The 23,147-nt window shown below is 39.2% G+C and overlaps 1 protein-coding gene across 5 annotated transcripts in view; it reads left to right on the top strand.

Moving 5' to 3' along the window:
* Positions 1-23,147, top strand: part of MYO1B (myosin IB) — a 105,330-nt gene that overhangs the window by 60,038 nt on the left and 22,145 nt on the right. For all 5 annotated transcript variants that reach the window (XM_088058780.1, XM_088058778.1, XM_088058777.1 and 2 more), the window contains exons 8-18: positions 3,501-3,599; positions 3,960-4,063; positions 4,917-5,064; positions 5,732-5,850; positions 6,569-6,655; positions 6,985-7,050; positions 17,214-17,318; positions 18,774-18,836; positions 19,606-19,806; positions 22,072-22,298; positions 22,470-22,670. In XM_088058780.1, the coding sequence (XP_087914906.1) occupies positions 3,501-3,599; positions 3,960-4,063; positions 4,917-5,064; positions 5,732-5,850; positions 6,569-6,655; positions 6,985-7,050; positions 17,214-17,318; positions 18,774-18,836; positions 19,606-19,806; positions 22,072-22,298; positions 22,470-22,670 (1,420 nt within the window). The remainder of the gene's footprint in view (positions 1-3,500; positions 3,600-3,959; positions 4,064-4,916; positions 5,065-5,731; positions 5,851-6,568; positions 6,656-6,984; positions 7,051-17,213; positions 17,319-18,773; positions 18,837-19,605; positions 19,807-22,071; positions 22,299-22,469; positions 22,671-23,147) is intronic.

The raw sequence follows: 23,147 nt of genomic DNA, 5'->3' as shown, positions 1-23,147 counted from the left end.
ACTGAGAAATCTACAGTCTGAGTTGTTACGTGATTGCTGTTGGAAAGCTCCTTTGCTTAGGGGAATATTGCACAAACTGGACAATTAGACATTATGGGAAGAGATACCCATTCTTGTTGGTTTTCTTTTTGTTTCTGTTTTAAATCTTCACTTGTTGCAACATCTCCCTTGGTGTTCCTCTTAGCACATTTGCTACCATTTAGGCAATGGTTTTGCCTAAACTAGGAAGAGTTTGAGAAAACAAACTACAAACTATATTAAACATTTTGATTAGCTCATTTTTAAACATCATTCATCACTTGAGCAATCAAGATTTAACACTTAAAATTATGTAGTCATTGTCAATGCTCATACTGCCCATTTAGTAGTTTGACACAATTATGGATCAGTTTATCCAAGAGAACATTACTATGAACTTGGTGGGAATAATAGGGAAAAGTTAATGAGAAACTTTTTAATCAGTGACTTTTTATGATGAGAGCTAGATAATCAAGGTAGGAAAAGAGAAAATGTAACGTGGCTGTAGAGCAGCTAAAAGGCTCCTTGGTAATGGCCAGCTGAAGAGAGTATGACTAAAATAAACTTCTGGATGATTTAGAATGTACCAAGGTAGTGTCATTTTTTTTTTTTTGTTTTACTGTTTACTTACTCCTTTCTTGAATGTTGATTTAGTTTCTAGTATATTTAGAGAAATACAAATATCCTAAATTTTTCTGCATCACTCGAGTTCATGGGTCAAGTAACCAAAATAAATTGTGTAAAGTTATGTGTTACTTTGCAGAAGTATTCAGAATCTTTTATTTTTTCTTCCTTTTATGTTAAGTCAAATTGTTTAGCAGAGTGCTTGCACAGATCTCTTGTATTTAAACAGTGATATCTAGGAATAATAAAAAAATCTTCAGGACCTGAGGCCTGTAGCTAGATTTTGAGTCATCTGAATTGATGGGTGTTCTGACAGAAATGTTTCCAAGGTTGAACTTTTCCAAGGCAATTTAATTTTTCCTGTTGCTTTGGTGCATGCAACAAGTGAAACATTCCCATTGCAGCAGAAGCGCTGTTAGATAATGCAGTAACAATTCCTAACCCATAAACACATACGTAGTTCTGTATGTGCTCTCCTGACAATTCTGTGCAGTCCCTATACATAATTCACATTGACAACGTAGCAAAATGCAATGCAGAGAGAGTTTGGGGGTTTTTGGTTCTGTGGATTTTCACATAGATGAGCACCATCTGTGCACACTGTCAACACCATCACCGAGGGGCCACGTGCAGCAGTCGGAGGTGCAGCTTTGTCTTTCCTCTGAGTGCTGGAGCCACAGACCTGGCAATTGGGCTGGGGTTAACACAAAAGCTACTGGCAGTGCAGTGAGTGGGTGCATTAAGAAAAATATATGTGGTTGATTCATTAAAATGCTAATTAGGGCAAACAGAGGGAAGAAGTTTTCTGAAGAAGTGGGCAGATGGTCTGGATCTGTCCTACAAGTCTGATTTCACTCTGCATGTCAACAGAAAGAAAAGGGAAAAAAGCCCCAATGAACACAGGTTTGAAAAATAATTGGCAGCAGCTGCTTTGTTAGGGAAAATACCTGATTTTCTGACAGTGACTGCTTTTTTCCTCAATTATGAAGGCTGACAGAATAGGCAATGTTAGGACTTTTGAAAACTGTGAATTGGATAACTTTGCTGCTTCTGAAAGTACATAAATGAGAAAAACTGGTGAAAAAAACAATTATCCTCCTAAACATAACTAATTTTACATACATTCAGGAACCTGTTTTTTAAATCTGCTGTAGGCATGCATATAATTAGAAGGCTTACATACAATATTTTGCCAGGATGTGTAGCTGGGCTTTTATGACAGCATTTGAGTAAATTTATAGGTAGAATATTTTTAAACCCAAATAAGCCAAACCACATTGCTTCAATATCCTTTGAGAATACAGCCATTTCCTGGAGTGTGTGTAGCCACTGTGGGAGCTGAAGTTGTTTATTTTTTTGAGATTAAATTTGGCTGCAATCTGTTCCAACACTTGCCTGGAGAACCTTCACAGCCAGCACAGCTCTGAACTGCCTGCTGCTCACCTTGCCTTTCCCAGCCCATATATTAACACCTGGATGGGGGGGATCAGCCACTCTCAGCCTGTAAATACTTGGAACTTGTCCTACTATTAGCCAATCAAGATTAATAATACTGTCTGAATTTTGTCAGTGTTGTCACTGGCTAATTATTGGAGCAGAAAGTAATTTTTGAACCTGACTTGCTGCAGTTTAGCGAGGGAGCTTTAGGAGGAGGGACTCGGAAGACTTGTGTAGGTCTTAGCCAGAGCAGGGTGGATCTGTCCCAGGGATCCCTCCATGAGCAGAGGAGTGCAGATGCATTTCTATTTCTGCTGGCTACAGGCAGAAATACAGTGCCTGTGCTGCCCACTGCAATTACCTCCCTTCTAATGGAATAGGAAATAAAGACCCTTCTGAAGGCTCTAAAGTAACTTTCACCCACAAAATTACACAAGTTCCTTTGCTGTGTGCTTGGAATGAGGCATTGAATGTCTCTGTCTCCATGTCACTGAATATATGTAGCTTAAGAGAAACACATGGGAATTACGTGTTTGCTATCTGGAAAAATGTAGTTGTGCTACTGAGAAATGAAGAAAAAAGCATAAGTTTTGTACAAAACCAGCAGGTCACACTGATACCTGTCTACATTGTTCTCTTATTGCATTCCTCTTCCTTCTGGAGTGCTGTGAACCACAGCCTTCCAGTGCAGTGCAGGCTGAACAAGCTTTGAATTGTCACCTCTGTGGTAAATATGATGTTGAGTCTGAAGTGGTTGCAAGGTGTTACAAGTCAGTCTGCTTATGCTGCCTGCCTGGATTCCTGTCCTCGTGGGCAAGGCTTAGGAACGTGTCTGTCGCTGAGAGCAGTCTTCCTGTCAAGCTACTCCATCAGTGCAGTGATGCTTTTCAAAGTGCTGCTTTTCCATTTTGGTTTAAGTATATCAGCTTCTGTCAGCCCCACTGGGAATTATTTCATAGTCTGATACACCTGAGGATCACAAAGTGCTGCAAGATTGTTTGTTTTAAATGCTTTCTTTTTTAGGTCTCTCCTTTTCATTTACCCATCTTTCATTCCACTTAGCCTGGTAACATTTTGCCTCTCTTCAAACTTTCACCCACAGAGTTATCCTCTCCAAATCTTAATTTGGTCGTGGTACTGTAAATCAGTTAACATTTTTGGAGCACATTGCCTCCCTGTCCTGAATTCTCTTTGCAGCTCATAGACTGCAGCCTTTACCAGAGCACTGGGCTTGCCCCTAGCTCAAAGAAATACTTGAGATGCATGATATACTAGGATAAGGTTCATACCAACCATCTTCTGGTTTGCTGATGGTGATATAAAGCAATGAAGTAGGAAATGATGGAGGGTCATATTCATTTTAAAGGGTTCTGCTCCAGCAGTCTGTCCCTGACCTGTGAGATTTTTGTTTGTTTGTTTAGATCTGCTAGAGAAGTCTCGTGTTGTGAAGCAGCCAAGGGGTGAAAGAAACTTCCACATTTTCTATCAGATCCTGTCTGGTGCATCGGAAGAGTTTCTCTGTGAGTATTGCTCTTGTGCCATGTTCAGATATGAGTTTTCTTTATACTTAATGTGCTATTCCACATACATAATATTTTGTGGGAAGTGTGATATGGCCTCATTTTTCAAATTATTGGTGGTAGTGTCATTGGTAATATGTGAAGTCCACATATGCTTTGATATTATCCAGATACCTGAGTCAGAATTGGCTTAGCAATGAATTTTAAACAAATTTAAAAACAGATTCAGAAGGCCAACAATTAGAAGATCCTTGAAGAACATCCAGTAATAACAACCTATTCCTGACAATATTGATTCTGGGATAAAATTGCTACAAACAAGAGTGCTATTACTAATGACATTTTTATTTGATTTGTTAGGCAAACTCAAGCTGGAGAGGGACTTCAGCAGATACAACTACCTGGGCCTTGATTCTGCCAGAGTGAATGGAGTGGATGATGCTTCAAACTTCAGAACAGTCAGGGTAAGAAGGAGCAGGGGCTGGTTGTGCACTCAACAGCACTGCAGGATTCTTATGGCCCTTGGGCTGTCTGTTCATGCAGGGCTGGGCTGGGAGTGCCATCTTTTCTGAGTGCTGGCACTCTTCATGCTGGGATAGAGCGTGTTTGCACAGGGAAATGTAGATACAGCTAGGAAATAGGATCAAGTTTCTGGAGTATTCTTACAGGAATACAAAAAAAAAAGAATTAAAAAAACCCAAAAAAATGTCTCCCAAACAAACAAGCAAAAAGAAAGCAAAAGAAGAGGTAAAAAAAAGCCCAGATGCTTTGGTCAAATCCTGGGAGAAGTTATACTTTGTAGTGGCTTAGGACAACAGTGACTGAGCCCTAGGGACTAGGTGATGCTGTCCAAGAGGAAAGAAAAAGAGGACTGGGATGATTCTCAAGATGATTTGCTGTCATGTTTTTGTTTGGTTGTACTCAGGAACAAGATGAATACAGGACCTTGTTACCCAGTGTATGCAAATATGGATTCTAAAAGTGACTGCTCTGATAAGACAGGAGTACCTGTTCATCTGACTGGGAAAAATTGGGTTGGGTTACAAACTAAATTAAGTGGCTAAAAAAAGTACAATGTTTCAGAAACCCAAATATTGAATGAGTCCTAGGAATGGACTGGACCGAATGCCAGCTCCATTTTCACACCTCCTGTGTATTAAAAAACTTACTTAGCATACTAATTATAGCATGTACTTTCAGTAGCAGAAGTGTTCATAAACCATTTGTAATTAAGGCAGATAAATGGGGGATTTTTCAAGTATGATCTGTTTAAATGTAGATGCTTTTATCTTATAATTTTATTTGTCCCCTTTCCAGAATGCAATGCAGATTGTTGGGTTTATGGATCATGAAACACAGTCGATTTTTGAAGTAGTGGCAGCCGTTCTGAAATTGGGAAATATCGAATTTAAGCCTGAATCTCGTGCAAATGGCCTAGATGAAAGTAAAATCAAAGATAAAAATGGTAAGATGAGATTAGTGATGGGAGGAAAGCCACTAATTTGTCTGAAGTCATTATTAATTTTGTTGTTTCTGCAGACATACAATATCCTTACATATGAATTAAATTAGACTGTTTCCAGAGCTCATCCTCAGGCAGCTATGGGCTGCATTCTGGGCAATTTCAATCATTCTGTTTGAAATTCCAAAAATTATTATTTTTTTTCTCCCCACTTTATTAGCACTTTATTCTAAAATGTTAAATGGTCCTGTGCCTTTATGAAGCTGCTTGTTTTTTCTGCAGTGTAGGATTTTTGTTCTTTTGCAGTATCTCTGTCTTTAGTGTCAGATTCGTTTGGTGATATTTTTGCAGCTGATGTATTTTGAAAGTTCATTTTCATCTGAAAGCTTTTCATTATGAAAAATAGTCTGCTATAAATGGAGGGAAAGTTTCTTCTCAAAAATAAGTGGATAGAAAGTGCTTTCAAAACCAGTAGCTCTGTTTCCTTGCTTTGTGCATATTTTTAAAAACTTTGCTTGGCAGGGTGGTGGGGAGAGAGTGCGAAAGGGGAACACTTCTGTTGTAGAGCATTTTGGGGGAATATCACTTTTTAAAAGCTGGTAGTTTTGGGGAAGAAAAGGCAATAATAAGAAAGGGTTCATTGTATTTACAGTTTGCTTTTTCTTGCTAGAACTCAAGGAAATCTGTGAGTTGACAGGTATAGACCAGTCTGTACTGGAGAGAGCTTTCAGCTTCCGGACAGTTGAGGCCAAACAAGAGAAAGTTTCAACAACACTCAATGTGGCTCAGGTAAAAAGAGGTCCTGATTTAAAAGGCAAGAATAATTTTAAATAGCAATTTTATTCTGCGTGACTAAATCATAACTACCCTGATAAAAACTACAGCTAAAAGGCTGCACTGAATAAATCACAAGCATAAGTGTGTTTTTTGTTCATTTGGTTTCTAAATGTTAAGAGATAGGGGGTGCTTTGGTTTTGTGTGTGAATTACCTCCAAAAGATGAGGGATAGGCAAATGTTGCAGAGAATGAAAAACCAAGCAGTCCTGCACAAAGCACATGTTGCAAGTGCTGTGGCAGACTGTTTCCATTTAGGAAATGTAATTCTATGTGAGTTGTAGGCCCCGGGCTGCTGAAAAACCTTTTCTGCCAGTGTGAATTCATCTCCCCATAATGCTGCAGAGCCAGGCTGGTTGCCACCTGTGTCTCATCAGCTCAGGCTAGCAGGAACGTGGCTTCTCCAGCTGCAGCTGCTCCAGTCCCTTTGCCTGGGATTGGGATGGGGGATGTGAGTCTTCAGTGAGCAGCTGGAAGAGCAGGAATCGAGCTGGAGTGCCCTGGTTGTGGATGCTCTTCCAACCAGCCTGTGGCCAGGAGGGCAGAGCAAGTGCTCCCTGTGCTGGTTTTACTCAGTTCATAGCACCTTTAAGACATGCCAGCAGCAGGAAAATGTTTTTTTATAAAACATTTATAAAAAGTTTATAATGTTTTTCTTCTTTCTTCTCTTTAGGCCTATTATGCCCGTGATGCTCTGGCTAAGAATTTATACAGTCGGCTGTTCTCCTGGCTTGTTACCAGGATTAATGAGAGCATTAAGGTATTGTTGTTTTGTGCTTGGAAAAAAAAATAATAATAAAAAAAATCAATAGATATCCTTTAAATTAAAGTGGACAGTAAAACTGTATTTGCAAATTTCATTTCTCCTGGCTGTACACTGTTACACACAAATAACCATATCACAGTTCAACAAATTGCTCTCTGCTCTTTAAGCATATAAATATATTCACATTAAGTGTATTTTGGGAAATCATACTTAATATTTTAGTTTTACAGTATTTGACAGTCTACTTATGAGATACATTCATTTTCTTGCATCCCAAGTATGCAATGTGCAGATGAATGATTCAATGTTTAATTTTGTTTAAGGCACAAACAAAAGTGAGAAAGAAGGTAATGGGGGTGCTGGACATCTATGGCTTTGAAATTTTTGAGGTAAGACCTTTATAATGGTAACCATTTAGTGAGAGAACTGTTATTAAAGCTTAACAGAGTTGTTAATAAATTTGTAATCGGAATATATGTAATTTGACTCAAGTGTGTCATGCCTGACAAAAGCAGAACAAAACAAAAAACACACTAGAAAAGTAAGCCAGAGAGAGATGGCTTAACATGTCTGGCAATTGAAACAAAAAATTATGAAAGTCAAACTTGTGCTTTTGCACCATAGATAAATAAATATTTATGATGGATAAATGAAATATATTTTGTTGTGACATACATTCTGAGCATAGGAGAAACTCTGGCACTGTCATTTCTGGCCTGAGGCATTTGTGGATGTCTTTGAACAAGCTGTGTATCCTGAGAGGGGAAGAAAAAATCAACCACCCAACAAAAACTATACATTTTTTTTCCTGTCAAAATTAAACAAGAACTTATATTGCATTTCATCTCAATTCACTTAGATAAATACTCTGTACCTATTCCTAGCTAAAGATCTGTGGGTCACTGCTGTTTGTTTACAATAGTATTTTTAGACTGGTGGTATTTTGAAACAAAACAATCCGTGAGGAGTTTTTAATTGGGTTAGAGAGCACCAGGGGTAGAGCATTTTCATAAATCTTGTTCTGACAGTTTTTGTTAAGAGATTTATAGATCTTGGTTGGAATCTGTATGCGTTTAAACTAGAAACTCATCTGAGGAGAAAAAAAAAATCAGTAGAAAACATGCAGTCCTGACCCACTTCCCTACATCCTTCTTAGAAATCTGGGGAGGGTGTTTAAGCTGTGTTGAAAATGGGAATAATCCAGAAAAGAGTAATTGTTCATGTGAGGGTGGTGTAAGTTTCATTGCAGAAGCAAAGCATCCAACCATGTGCAAATCAGAGTAGCTCTGTGAAGAGGAAAAGGAAGGCTGAGAGTTGCCCCAAGGGCTTGCTGAGCCCTTGTGTTGTTTGCATTAAACACAAGAGCATATTTATGAAAATACCGTGCAGGAGGTCAGGTGGCTGAGCGGGCATCTTGGTGCCACATCTGTTGAGAGCCTCTCTTTGGAGTAGCTTTTAGGAAGCTGGCACTGGGATGGTGCTGCTGGCATCCTCCTCAGGCAGGACTTGTTTATTCTGGCTGCCCTGTGTTTGGTTAGGTTAGACATGCACAGGGAGGTGGGAGACAGAAGCTTGCACCAGCACATGAGCCAGCTGAAGGGTTGTGTTTGTCCAGAGACCAGGCTGTTTCTCACACATAATTTTCATCTTTTATACATTCAGCATCTTAGAAGGTCATAAGTAAGTGGCTGAGTGCAGGAGAAAAATGAAAAAAAACCCCAGGGCTCTTTTCACTTATCTGTCATACTGAATTACAGCGTGGCTTTCTTGAAAACTTAAAAATAATGTGGGTAGTTACTGTTCACTCCTTTAAATGCCAAGTGTTGGTTTTCCTGGAAAAGGTGGGGAGGGTCTTGCCTTGTGACTTGAGGACCAAATCCATCAGTACATTCATACAAGGTGTGACTCTCTCTCATGAGTTAAGACCTGTGGTAAGCATAGTAGCCAAGCAGCTTGGTGTTCAGCATCACAGAAATAATTGAATTATTGTTTAAATTTAATAATATTAAAGCAACTAATCAATAAATAAAATTTTGATGCTATGCAGCCACATAAGGCAAGGAAAATTTAATACTATATTAAGATTTATAGCATAACAAATACAGTGGAATTTAGAGTGTTTTGCTGTGTGGTACATTTGTAACATTCAAGAATATTAGCTGAGGTGTAGCTAATGACAGTAACATATCCATCTAATTATAAATCAGTTAAAATCTATGACTAAAAAGGTGCAGTTCCCTCTTGAACCCAATTCTTTAGTCATATTTTGATTTTCACATCTTTTCCTTAAAGTTAGAACTAGTGTCAGCCCTACAAAGAATATTTGTTGGCAAAAATGCACTTGAAAGGCTTCATCTCTAAATCTGAGCCTTTTAAACGTGCAAGCTGTTTGATGTGCTGAGGCTATGAATCATGTTTCTACTGGGGAATCAAGTAAGTTTATTGTTAGTGCATGGTCTTTGACCTGAAATGGCCTTGTACCCTGCAGACAGAACGTATCAAAACCCACAGGAGGTGTAGCAGGAGTGTTTTATATACATGCAAAATATTTACGCAGGAAGCTCAATACCATTGGAATAAGCAACAAGGAATTGTGCAAATCACTGAAGGGTGATTTTTACATTAAATTTTTTTTTCCTGTGTTTTTGAGGTTTTTGTTTCCTAATGGGCAGAGCACAATATTTCTCTGGCCTTTTTTTCTGTTCAGGATGATTCTTTGGATCATCCTACAGTTCCTTGTGTAAGAAGAGTGAATAAAGAAATACAGATTTTCCATTCTGAAAGATCATACATTTCACCTTCTTGATGACAATAGCAGTCTTGTTCTATTTTATGCAAATTGAAGCCTTTAAATGAGAAATTTTTTTTTCATCCATTTTTGAAAGAATCATTTATTTACGGTTCACTCTGGTTTCTGCAATTTTCTGCAATTTAAACTGAAGTTAATTTATAAGGGTAACTGGAGGTTTCTTGGAAATTAGCAGAGAAACAATAGCTAGAGTATTGATTCTGCTGGCACATACTCTTTAGGATTTGGGTTTTGCTAGTATATTTATCAAACACAAACCCCATTTTTCAGACAAACACAAAAGCCATTCAAGAAAGTAGATATAAGGACTTGGCTGTCTAAAAATTCAGATTATGGAATTTAAATCTATCAATAATCCTCAGCCTCTGTGGGTTTGGCAGATGTCAGCAGCAAGCTTGGCTATGCAATCCACAAAATAGGTGCTGTAAAGCTGTGTTTATTTTTGAATCCTGCCATGCCTTTTGTGGTAAGCCAAGTGCTGGGACTGAATGTTTGCAAAACGAAAGGCTGAAATTTTGGGTGGCTCTGTGTGAATTGTCTGTGGGCAAGGATTTAGGGACTAGGATTAGCGTGAAAATGCAGGCTGGAGGGCTGGGCTGGTTGTGTAACTGTGCTGCTGGAGTTTGGGCAGTGGCCTGAAGCCTGACACTAATTGCTCCAAGTATGTTTATCCACATTTTTCAGCGGCTGCGTGCGTAGTCAGTGTGATTTGAGATGGGGCAGGAATGATGGCTGGTGGCACCGGGAGTTTTAGGATCAGTTTGGTTCCAGGCTTCCTGGGCTTGGTTTGGGGCTGTTCCTGTTTTATTCCATGTTTGATTGTGTATTTTTGGGCAGAAAGCCGTTTCTGCATCTCTGCAGAGTGTGGGGGTGGGGCGGAAGGGTGGCTTTGTGATCAAGAAGTGAAGGCTGTAGGAGGCAGATGATGGGGGCCTGGCAGCGCTCGGCAGAGATGAGCAGAAGGCTCTCTCCAGTTGCTTTGGGTCTTGAGTTTCCTGTTGTGGGCATTTCCTGTGGAGACAAGAAGTAGGGTATGTAAAAATGAATGTCCTGGAGCGAGTGTGAGCATTTCATCCCACCCAGCCCTTCAGAGATAGAAATGTCTGTCTGTGCTAGTTGGCTGAAAGGCTTTATTCTGAATATCCAGGCGCCACTCTGCAGCTGGTCCATACGATGAAGTTAATGATTTGGAGTGCAGTTTTATGGAAGTTAACGCTGCCAAACAAGGCTTGTTGAAATTTGCCAGGCCTTGAGAAGACCGTTTGAGAGTGTGAGTACTTTCTGCTCAGTCCCTTGGTGGAGCAGTTCCACGTTTTTCAGCCTGACAGGAACCTGGGAGGCACTGGTGATAGGGTTGCAGAGAGCGACCGCTTCCATTCGGTTGACCAGAGGTGATGTGACTGCCTTGTCTTTTGGGACAGCATCTGGCCAACTCCTTTTGCTCCAGGTAGACAGGAATGTGCAAAGACATGGCAGAACCCACCACATTCTGTGTAAAACCCACCAGTAAATAAAAATGTCATCAGTAAGCCAGCCAAGCCACTCAGCAGTAAAACCAGGTCCATTTCTAACAGTCTGTGATGCATTTTGATAGCACTTCTTTTTATTTAAAGCAATTAGCTTGTTTCTTGTGCATAGAAGTCCCTTGAGGTGACAGAAAGAAGATTGGTCCTGCTGCACGTACTATGTAAGCTGTCATCTGGACAAGAAGAAAATGATAGTATCTCTATTGAGGGAATATGTTAGAAATATGAAGAATGTTTTCTTCATATTAACAAGTTCATAGTTGTGTTGTCTGTTTTTAGAGAGAGGTAACCAGATAAGAAGTAATCATTGAAAATGTCTTTCTGAGGTGTTTAAGGCATGAAAAAATGGGGGAGATATTTCCAACTTCACCCTAAACCTGTACAACAACTTGGTCCAGTTGCTGACTGGTTGCTTTGCCTTTTTCTGTCCTGTTGATTACATGAAGGACATTGCAGTTTCAGAGCATACTGAGCTCTGAAAGAGTGCTCCTGGATCAGGGTCTTCCTCTAACACCCCAAAGGATTATTTTACAGGAGAAGGATCTAGTTATTTGCTAGCAGGATGACAGATTAAAAAAAAAAATATCCAAGGAGGAAATTGACTTATCAGGATGTATTTTTTTTTCCTTCCTTTTTTTTTAAGAATCTGGGAACCCATTCTTCATGTCTCGACTTTGGCTTTAACTCATCCATGGATATCTGTTTTGTTAGTTGCCCTGTTCTCCAGACCATAATTTCCACCTGCTTTTTCTACTCAACCTTGCAACAGATTTTCTTTTTGAAGTTGTTCAACCCTTTGCTGGATGCCCAGAAGTTTATCATATGCTGGCAAGCAGCATTGCCAAAATGTGTGTACCTAGCCCTCTGCGTTTTCTGGCAAACCCCAGTCTAGTGGGAAAGAGGAGAACTGAATTTTTAATCTATAATTGATCAATTACCTCTGCTGGCAAGTGTTATGTGAGAGAGGAGCTTTACAGAAGCCTTGGTTGGCAGCATCTTGGTTGGACTCCTAGGTGCCAGGGAGGTTTTAAAATACTATAAAGCAATAATTTCCTTAAGTGATGGGATGCTCAAAGCAGAGGTGCATCCCAGGAAGTTAACCACCATTTAATTAATCTTATTATACCAGAAGTATTTAGAGAGTCTTATTTCACAACATGCAATTTTATGAAGTAAATCTCATTGGCTGGCTGTTTGCAACAAAGGAAATACTTGAAATGCTGAGCAAAAAATACACAAATGTTCTGCTTCAGGTTGTGAGAATAATGTTTTGCCCTACAGCAGCTATTTCTGTCTCAGCAGAGGAGTGGTTCTGATTATGCAGGAGTTTCTTGCCTTTTTGTAATTCCTGTTGTTCCAGGACTTGAATTTATCAGGTTGAGTTTGTTGAAGTGATAGTACCTGCGTTTTCCCATGAATCACACCTGCACTGGATTCACTGTAGTTTCTTGCCCTTTTAAGTCCAAATTTGGTTCAGAGCTGTGTGCCTGGACAGCACAGCTGGGAGCAAGCTGGATTTCAGAGCTCCTGGTTCTCTACCTGGCACACAAAGAGGGCTGAAGTTGGTTGAGCTACACAAATATGAAAAATGGACAATCCCCGCACCTTCCATGAGGTACACTGAAACGTGGCTTGGTTTGCATATACTGGAATATTTATAATTAGAAGATGTGCCTCTCTGGTTCTTTGCCTATAGAGATATTTACACAAAAGCCCAGAGCAGTCTAGTTTACAGGAAATATGCTTGATTGCTTAAATGTTTGTATATGTAAACAGAAACGAAAGGGATAAATATTGATAACGTGCCTTTACTGAATTTGCAAAAAATTTTGAAAAATTATAAGTGAGTCATTATAAGTCATTATATGCCAAATATAAGTGGGTCATTGCTTTCTGAGATTAAAATAGTATATTTTTTCATTTTCTTTAAATGCAATTTTCCCATTTTGCTGATTTTAACTTCCTAGCATTTATATTCCTTAGTTTCATCTCATAAACTCGTATGCTTGTGTGGTCATACATAAAACCCCCTATCCCCAGACACCACAGTAGCATATAAATTGAATTTGCTGGTTGGTTTCACTCTTCATTCCACCATTCATCTCAGTGAAGTGAGTATGTTGGTCTTTTATCATCATTACTTTTGCCATCTGGCATTTTCTCTAGGGGCTTGATGGAGCTACTTGGGGTCGCCTGCTTATGTTAGGAGGCAGTCAGAGACTTCTGATGCCTGAAACTGTGTTGCTATTTTAAAAACCGGACTTTCTGGGGCTATTTGTGATAGAGCAGAAGTACCAGTCTCTGTATGTCTTTTTCCCCTCTCACACTGAGGTAAAAGTTCATTTTAATGACATCAGTCCTCTGTACTTCAACAGTCTCATGGCTTGAAATGTTTAGTGTTTTCTTTTAAAAGATGCTTTTCCATTAAATATATCTCATGTATTACTTTAGCTGTACTGCCTTCACATAATGCATTTGAAAAAGTGTTGCTGGACACCTTTTTGTCAGTGTGGTGCAGACTTGAGCAATGTGGAGATTTTTGAATCTGAACAAGATTTCTTTGCCTCTGAACAAGAATGGTATGGTGAAAGATTAAGAAGGAAGAGGAGACATTGAGAAACACCTGTGAAGGTGTGATAAACCTGAGTCTCTAGGTTTGGATCAACATCATCTACTTAATTTGGGGAAAACAGTGGAGAAGACACAAAAAATAGAACACTTCAAGTTAGACTTTATTAGGCAGGTGGAAGTTAAGAATTTATTCCTGCCTAGTGGTAAGGTACCCAGTTTTCAGTTTTAAGCAGGTATCTTAGTTGCCTTATCTTTGGAAATTGTTGGAAGCTGGGCACTTAAAAAGTGAATTTGAATTCTGTGTGGGGAGAGAAGGTTAGAAAGTATCTAATGTTGAGAGGCAAAGGCCCTGTTTTAGATATTTTGTGTTCATAAATCTAATGGAGATATTTCTGCCTGAAACCAGTAAGAGATTTTTAGCTTCTCTTTTTTTTTTTTTTTCTAGAGAAATATTTTTGTCTGTTTCACATTGGTATTTTAGTGGTATAAAAATGTATAAAGTCAGCAACAAACCATGTATGTTTTTTTCAGATGATTCCATGGATTCCAGGAATCTTTGAAGTTAGGTAGTTAGGTAAAATATTAAGGACAAAAGAATATTTTCTTTAGGACTTTCAAGCAGCTGTATGTAATAGCTGTGGCTCACAGATAGAACTTTATAGCTAGTATATATGATCACTTTATTTTTGCATGGAGAATAATTTTTTTAGAGTTCCAAACTTGTTATTCATGAAATACCAACCATGAAGGTTGATAAAGAATGAAGCTGATGAGCAAGACACTGTTATTTGTGAAGTGAGAACCATGGTGAAGTAGGCTTTGATTTTTGTCAGTGAATTTTTCTACTCCTCTAAATTTAGTGTCTGATAAAAGATTCAGAGGATAAGCTGAGGGTGGTTGGTTGAGCTGTATCTATAAATTCAACATGACTTTAAGCCTATCTCAGGTGACATTCTGTTTTCCCAGCACCTTTATTTCATTTGAGAGACTGTGTACTTTTACATTCCCTGAAGGTTTTATTTTGTATTCCACAGTTGTTTCAAAGGCATAGTTAGAAAGCTGCTATTAAAATGCAGGGATTGAAGTGATTCCCTCGACATTAAAAGTAGCAGAATTACAGCCTGGAAGAGAAGCTGACACCTTGAGAAGATACGGTCTTAATTTTTATTCTTTTCCCACCTTAAAATTTCCTAAGAATATTTGGTAGCTCTTCCTCAACTTTTGGGTCTGGCTGCCCCTTTGTGTCACTTCATACAAGTGGTCAACATGAGGAGTCTGGGTTCCTCCAGCCCCTGTCTCCTGAGTGGGTTTAGTGATGTGCTATCACTGATATAGGTTATTCTCATTCGTGAATGTATATGCTTTGTGGAGCCCTCACATAATTAAAAATCAGAGATATTAATTATTATGAATGAGGATAAATGCACAACCTCTGTTGCCTTCCTTAGAATTTCTTAGAGCTAAACACTCTGTTTTGTTTCATACAGGGTTTTTTACACTTTTCTGAAGTGTATTTAATTTACCAAATATCTTCTGGTCTGCTCAGAGTTAAGTGTTTTGAGAAGTTCAGTAATTTCATACGTTTTCCCTCATTTTCTTTGCCATAATTAACTGTCTTAGCCTTTTGCTCTGTGTTATTCATAAAGAACAACATTGCTGCTGCTCTTCAATAACTTTTTTCCTGGAATAGCAATTTTCAGTGGCTTGGCAATGTCAAATAGAATTTCAGAGCTCAAAGTGAGCGATTTGTGAACTCTATGGATTTTGGTTTGCCTTTTTTTTTTTTTGGCAGGCCATAAATATCACAGATACACAGCAAATCAGGAAAACATCTAGCAATTACTTTAATGTATTGTTAATGACCTTTCAGTTAGATGGTTTAGCTGGATTTTCTGTTCAGTTTCCATCCTCTCTTGATGACCAAGCCTGTATAATTTGTGAGTAAATAGTCCTGCAGCCCTTTTAATCAGAATAACCTGGTCTTTTGGAGAAGCAGTCTCTCAGAGGTGGGTGGCACATGCCTGGCAGGAGGGTGCAGAGTGTGTTTTACCCTTTCTCTTTGTCTGGGTGATGTGACAGTTGGGGTCCTTTTCCTTCACACTCAATATATCTGAAGTGATGGCCTTATCTGGATGTGTCAAGTAAACTTACACTCATTCTTCCACCAGTATTCTCTATTCCCTTCCACATTCTCTTCTTCTTTTGCAGACATTTGTATGCCCAAGGTTATAAAAATGGCTTTTAGAGGAAAAATTACCTGGTGATTTAGAGACAGGGCAATGCAAGAACGCTGTTCTGTGTTAGGCTCTGATGTGTCTCAACCTCTTGGTTTATTTTATAATATTTAGACAGTACCTAAAGATAGACTCACCTACATATGTGAGCAAGATGTGATACATAACATTTATGTAGTACTTTGCATTTTCAGTGATACAGAGATTGATCTACTTGGTATGCTAAATAAATGCTAATAGATATATTCTTTGTTGTTATAGAAGTAGAATAAGTACTGACTTCAGTTTATGTAATTTCTTTTTCAACAGAATGCAGTAAGTATGACTTGTTTGCAGTGCTGATTTTGCTGCATGCCAAATTTTAACTCTCATCTAGAGCTATGCAAGTTTTGCAATCTCTGAGTGATAATTGCAGTTGGTGAGAGGGGCAGAATTTGTGGCTGAGGAATTTTGGTGATCAGCTATGATTTTGCTTCATTTAAAACTAAAATGATAAAAGTAATCTGTGCTACCTCAATATTTTCTAATCTGCTTGTGTGTTCTTAATCTCATTTAGCAGCCAGATCCTTAATTCAAATATTCAAATGATTGCCCTTCAGTGATAAAAATTCTATCAGCATAATTTAAGCTTCACAGGTATTGTACAGCAGATTATTTGGTAGTTTAAAAAAGGCAGTGTCACATCACAGGCTGTGATGGGGCAGTCAACAAGCCTCCTTCCTGTGCCCACCCCTCCTGCTGGGGTCTGCTCCACTCCCTGGTCCCTTCTGCAAAGGGTCACACATCTGCTTGCTCCCTAACCCAGTTTTAGATGAATTAGCCTGTTAGCGGAATTTTAGTCAATGAAGCTCTTTTGTTTCCCATCATTTCAAGGGCCAGTTTGTTGGCAGGGAGGAGGTGGATTGACCTCTGGAGCCAATAATCTCTTAACCCAGGCTCAGCTGCAACTGGAACAGCAGCTTGAGCCTTGTTCTGTAGGGAAATAGGATGCTTTATTGGCTGCTGAGTGGAAAAGAGCTAATGCTACTGTCATGGTTTTGTTTATCAGACCCTGCAGGAGACTACATTTTACATATGGGGACAGATTAGTGCAGGCAAAACTTTATTTGTTTATTCCCTGACACCACAGGTGTCCTTATGACTTGTTAAAAGGAATCAGTGTGGAGGCATCATGAATAAAACCTACAGAGGTTTTTGCCCTTCCCAATGGACAAAGCCTCAGGGAAGGATTTGGTCTAAAATTTCTAAACTAATTGTGATCTCAATCAAATATTACTCCAGCCATCACATCACAAAACTGGAAGGAGTAGTTAATGCAGCAGCTTGTTGACCTGCAGCTGCTGCAGTAACTCACTCCAGCTGGGTTCCAGGCTGTTTACACAAAGCAAACTCAAACATGTTTCATCTGACAGGACAACAGCTTTGAACAATTCATTATCAACTACTGTAATGAGAAGTTGCAGCAGATCTTCATTGAACTTACCCTCAAAGAAGAGCAGGAGGAATACATCCGAGAGGTAATACTTGACTGGATCTTTCCTTATCCTCCTCCCACTGTCCCTGTAAAGATACACAGACATGCAGGCTGGAACCATTTTTCAGGCAACAGAGGCACTTTTTGACCACAGGACTGACATGGAGCATGTTTGTGTGGTAGTTACATCAAGCAAAAAATGTTGGTTTGGCATTTGTTTCACATTATGAGTTCTCCAGAAAACAAGACCCAGCTCTGATTCATTCATTGGCAACAATGACTGGGCGTTCTGAGCAAGGGCTAATTGGTTTATTGGAGCACTAATGTCACTTTCTGGTGTTAGTGCCATTACCCTGCAGCCTGTTGTCTGGGATGCACCCCAAGAACAGCCACAGCCAGTCCTTCCTCAGAGGGAACTGGGTGGCAAAGGTAATAGCACACAAAAGAAACTGCAAATTAAGTTTTGGTTCTAGTGTTCTTTCAGGTTTGTATTGAAGGGAGCCCTGTGAGCTTCATGGATAAATTTAAGATGTCCTGTGGAGACCAGCCTCTGGTTTTTGATGTTATTCTGCGAGTGAACATCAAGCTAAAGTTTTAATAGGTTTTAGCAGTGCTCCACATGATACACAGAGCTCAGACAAAATAGCAGCTGCCAGCTGTAAAAACTGGCACACACTGTCTGTGCTCAAACTGGATGATACCACTTTGCCATATAAACATTTTTAAAAATTACATAAAGTTTCTGGCTTATGATCATGAGTATAACATGAAATTTCAGCATCTCTTTTTAATTTTGCATTCAGTGGTGAACCATCATTACTGCAATTTGGTTCTTGAATGATATTTCAAATGCTCTGAGAAAAGTAAACTGTAAGAAGTACCACAGAGTGCGAATTAAGAATGAAATTAATATTTTCCTTCTTTCAGTCCTTTGCCCTACCAGTGCTACCTCGTGATGCATTGGCATCTCATGCTGGAAATTTTATCGCTGATGTTCGAAAAAAAATTGAGATATTAAGAACATCTGAACAACAGTCATACTCTGGATTTTTCAAATGGTCTTATCTAAATTTAGCCCTCTTTCTTCCTCCCATTAAAAAAAAGAAAACAAAAAAAAACCCCAACAACAAAGAAGTTAGAAATTTTGATCTCAGGAGCTTGCAGTGACATGGGCTGATTTCCTTCTGGCCAGTGGGAAGCGTGGGCAGCACGGGAGGAGCCTGGCCTGGAGCCAGGGAGTGCATGGGAAGCTGACATGGGTGGGGGAAAGGAATGGAGAGCGACTCTGGCAGCCGCTCAACGACACTCATTTTGTGCAGATAATGTTAGTAGTAGATCATTGCCTTTTTTTTTTCCTTAATAAATGAATTGTTGGTAAGCATGAAGGATTAAATTTGAAAGTAGTACCATGGTTAACTGGAATACTATTTTAATTGCCTAGAGGAAAAGCTCCCTTCATTGTCTTCCTGTTCACACATGTATTTATATTTTCTTATAGGGGATTGAATGGACTCATATTGAATATTTCAACAATGCTATAATTTGTGACCTAATAGAAAACGTAAGTTGAATTCAAGAACATCTCTGGATAATTTTTAATGCGTGGATTTAATTTAGCTGTAACATTGTATGCATCCTCATGCACTAAATTTTGTGAAACACGCCGTTCATTGTATTATTCATCTTACTTTGTGTGGTAGAAGTTTATTTTACTACAAAGGTTCTTTTTTATAAGCTATGTTACTTTTGTAGAAATATTCAGCAGTACCTACATAAAAGAGCCCCCAACAAACCCAAATTAAACAGCTTTTAAATGTTTACATTTAGGGCTGTTTTCCATAGCAAATATCACATGCTGCATTGTAATTAATATTTCTTTTCGTATGGAAATCAGAAAACTCAATTACATGTTATTGAGTGTTTGAGGTACTCAAAGTACTTGTATATACTGAGAAGACTTCAAATGCAAGAAAGATAAAATTCCTTAACAATCAGAAAAGAACAGTTTTTAACCATTAACATAAAATACATGGTGATTTTACCATACACTGGATACTTTCAGTATCCAGTCAGAGTTGCTTGTCAGAATTTTGTTGTCAGAACAACTGATAAGATGTTTCAACGTGAATTTCAGGATTCAGATCTCATAAAAAGTCTTTCAAAAATGCAAGTGCTAAAAATCAGTTGGAAATGGCCATGAGGTAAAAAGATCCAAACTCTGAGATGGCTCGAAGAATGTTTTTCTGGGTAGCAGAAGTCAAACAAGTGAATGGTCTCTTTTTTGTGCTGTGATGGAAACAAGTACTAGAGCTCTTGTTTTGAAACTTCAGAACCAAACTGGAATCCTGGCCATGCTGGATGAAGAATGCCTGAGACCGGGAACTGTTACCGATGACACCTTTTTAGAAAAACTGAACCAGGTCTGTGCCACTCACCAGCATTTTGAGAGCAGGATGAGCAAGTGCTCCCGGTTCCTCAATGACACCTCCCTGCCTCACAGCTGCTTCAGGATTCAGCATTACGCTGGCAAGGTACCTGCTGAAGGGAGCACGTGGTGTGTGTGGGGGGCTGGTGTAGCTGATTAAAAAATCCAGACCTCTCTTAATCTTTTCTGTCTTAAGCCTAAAATCTGTGATTTGGGCTAGAAGGCTTTAAGAGATCTTGGAATGGTTTTGCTTGAAAGGGACCTTAAATATCTCCTAGTTCCAAACCACCTTTCACTGGAGCCCCATCCAGCCTGGTCTTGAACACTTCCAGGGATGGGGCTGCCACAGCTTCTGTGGGCAGCCTGTGCCAGGGCCTCATCACCCTCACAGGGAACAATTCCTTCCGAATATCTCACCTGAACCTGCCCTCTGTCAGGCTGAAGCCCCTCTACCCCTTGTCCTGTCACTACATGCCCTTTTACAAAGTCCTGCTGCTCTGGCTGAAATCAAAGCAGTTCTCCTTCCATCAAAGGAGAAAGGTGCTACATTAGGTCTCTGGAAATAAATCATTGCTCACAGTGACAAAAATTCACTCACATTTGTTGGTGACATATTTTGGAAAACATGCTCTTTGTCACTGAGCTAGCTGCAGTTCTTTGTCACATTGTTGAGGAAATGCAGTTTTTGTACATGTGAACGAAATGAGTTTGATACTCTGTGTTTAAACAGATGGAAGAGAAAGCTATACAGAGGGCTTGCAAATGTATTTGCATTTTACAGTATAAGCAGTATGAATAAATACAGGTCTAACAACTTTCAGGGTGTAATCCATTATGACTTTTTATTAAGAAAAATCAAAATAATTAAATTTATAGACTGAAGACAATTGATTAAAAAACAAAACTAAAAGTAAAGGTAGGGTTGTAAATGTAAATTATACCTTGTCTGAATCTGCTGAAACGATAATGTCATGCAGTAAAGAATATTTGGAAAGTGTTTCATTTCCCTAGGACTGCTTAATGCTTTCTGAAATTTTATCAATCTTGCAATTTTGAATAGGTTGATAATTTTCTCACTCAAAATCCTGGAAATATCAGACTTTCAGCCTTTCAGGCAGCCATTCATTAGCATTATTTGCCAAAAAGAGTTTGTAACGGCATATAATCTGTCAGGGGTTAATACCTAAAAAGTTTTACCTTTTACCTAAAAGGTTAATACCTTTCTTTAGTTGTCAAAAATGTAAGTGAATTGAAAATACCCCAGGACTTTAAGAAGGGCTGTGCACAGATTGTGTCTTAGCAGGCAGTGAGGGTCTTTGATTGTTACAGGCATTCACTTACCCAGCAGAGTGAATTCCTCCTATTTTGGGAGGAATGTTGTTTTTCCATCTTCAGCTGAGAACATTTTGATCTTGTCGCTGGTCAGCAAAAGTTTGACCCTCCTTTTAAGAAATATAAGTAATTTTATGTGAAGTTGTTTTGGTTTTTTTTTTCTCCAGTAGTGGCATTTACTGCACCTGTTAGAACCAGAAACATGTTCTCCAAAATAAAATGCTGCCTGAGCTCCCAGTAACTTGCTGTTGTGTAAAATACATGTCAGTACTATTTTCATTCAGTATTCTGTGTACATAGTACATACCTATGCAGAGCTGAGAAATCATGGATCTGAAGAAGAATCTGTATTACCAGCCAGATGACTTGTCACAATTAATCAAATACATTTCCTACCCTCAAAAATTAAAGAAGCCAGTAGCAATCTGAGATCTGCATGAGGTTCCTCTGGCTGCCTCCTGGGTACCCAGCTGCAGGTCAGAGCTTTGTACTCATCCTTGTTGTTATTGGACTGCTGTCCTGGTAAAAGTCCTTTAAAATAGCAGTCCCCTGGGGGCTGCCCAGCTTGATGCTTGCACTGTGATAGCAAGAGGTGATATTCCATGTCTTGTTTTGGTTAGGCAAATAATGTAAGCATAAGTACTTTGAAAGGAAAGGGTATTTTTGTTGTTTTGGTTCAAAAGAGAGGGAGAAAAACCTCGTCAGACAAAAATAAATATATTGTTTTGGAGTCTTGGCAGGTGGTGGTGTGTCAGAGTTATCATGGAAAAAGGGTTTCTTCCACTTCAGAAGCCAGAATTGATTGACACAGGGAACTGTTGGCAGTATGAGAAAATGCATCTTTCTCAGGTAGCATGTTCACAGACATTTTATCCAACAAAAAGTTGTCCAAATGTCAGACTTAAAATGAAAGCTGAAGTATGTTTTGTTTCTTTTGGACAGTGCATAAGAAGGAGAAATCAATTTCTTGGGTCAGTTTTGAACTGGTCTATGTTGTAGTTCAAAACCTGCGCTGATGAGACTCTTCTCTGTTGTTCAGGTTATGTACCAGGTGGAAGGATTTGTTGACAAAAATAATGATCTTCTGTACCGTGACCTCTCCCAGGCCATGTGGAAGGCCAACCACTCCCTTATCAAAGCACTGTTCCCAGAAGGAAACCCTGCTAAGATCAATCTGAAGAGACCACCAACGGCAGGTTCACAGTTCAAGGCTTCAGTTGCTACCCTGATGAAAAATCTCCAGACAAAAAATCCAAACTACATCAGGTAAATTCCCCAGTGCCAAAGATTTGGTGAATTTGTTTGACGAGGTTATGAAAAACCAAAACAAATCTTGATGTCCAAGGATGAACTATTGAGATGTATGGTTTAAACTCACCGTAATAGTTGTTAGTGTGCACAGCGCAAAGAGATGTCCCTTTTGGTTTTCCTTTGCAGGTGTATCAAGCCCAATGACAAAAAGGCTGCACACATTTTCAACGAAGCCCTGGTGTGCCACCAGATCCGGTACCTCGGGCTCCTGGAGAACGTGCGGGTCAGGAGAGCGGGCTACGCCTTCCGGCAGCCCTACGAGCCCTGCCTGGAGAGGTACAAAATGCTCTGCAAGCAGACCTGGCCCCACTGGAGAGGGCCAGCCAGGTAGGCAAACAGCAATATTCCTACCTCTCCTGAGTGAAATTCCCATCTTCCACATGTCCTGAGTTTTTAGTTGTTGTGCATACATTGCAAAAGGAATATAGTGCAGGCCTTACTGATTTGGGTCTGAAAGAAAGAGTGTAAGAGAGAGATTCTACAGTGGATTCAAAATAACTGGGAGGTCTGGAATGATCAGGAGGGCATTTATCTATAAAAACCAACTTTCAAAGTGTAAGAGCACTAATTTTTTCGAGACAGCCATATAATGTTCCTCTGTCCTTTCAGGAATAACTTTAAATAACGATTGGGGAATGATTATGAGGTAATGCCTCTTGCAAATCAATCATATTAAATATACTTTTAAATTGCATAGTATTTATGTATATTTTTGAAAATAATGTCTGGGATGAGCAAATAAGCTTATATTATTTCTTTTTACATGTGGCCACCAAAAGCATGATTTAAATATCTTTCATAATT

The sequence above is a fragment of the Pseudopodoces humilis genome, chromosome 8 (genome assembly GCF_049639895.1).
Source record: "Pseudopodoces humilis isolate 2021_Gansu_Grassland_sample_001 chromosome 8, ASM4963989v1, whole genome shotgun sequence".
In the NCBI taxonomy this organism is placed as follows: Eukaryota; Metazoa; Chordata; class Aves; order Passeriformes; family Paridae; genus Pseudopodoces; species Pseudopodoces humilis.
The sequence above is the reverse complement of the archived record's forward strand: the minus strand, read 5'-3'. Positions and strand labels throughout refer to the sequence as shown.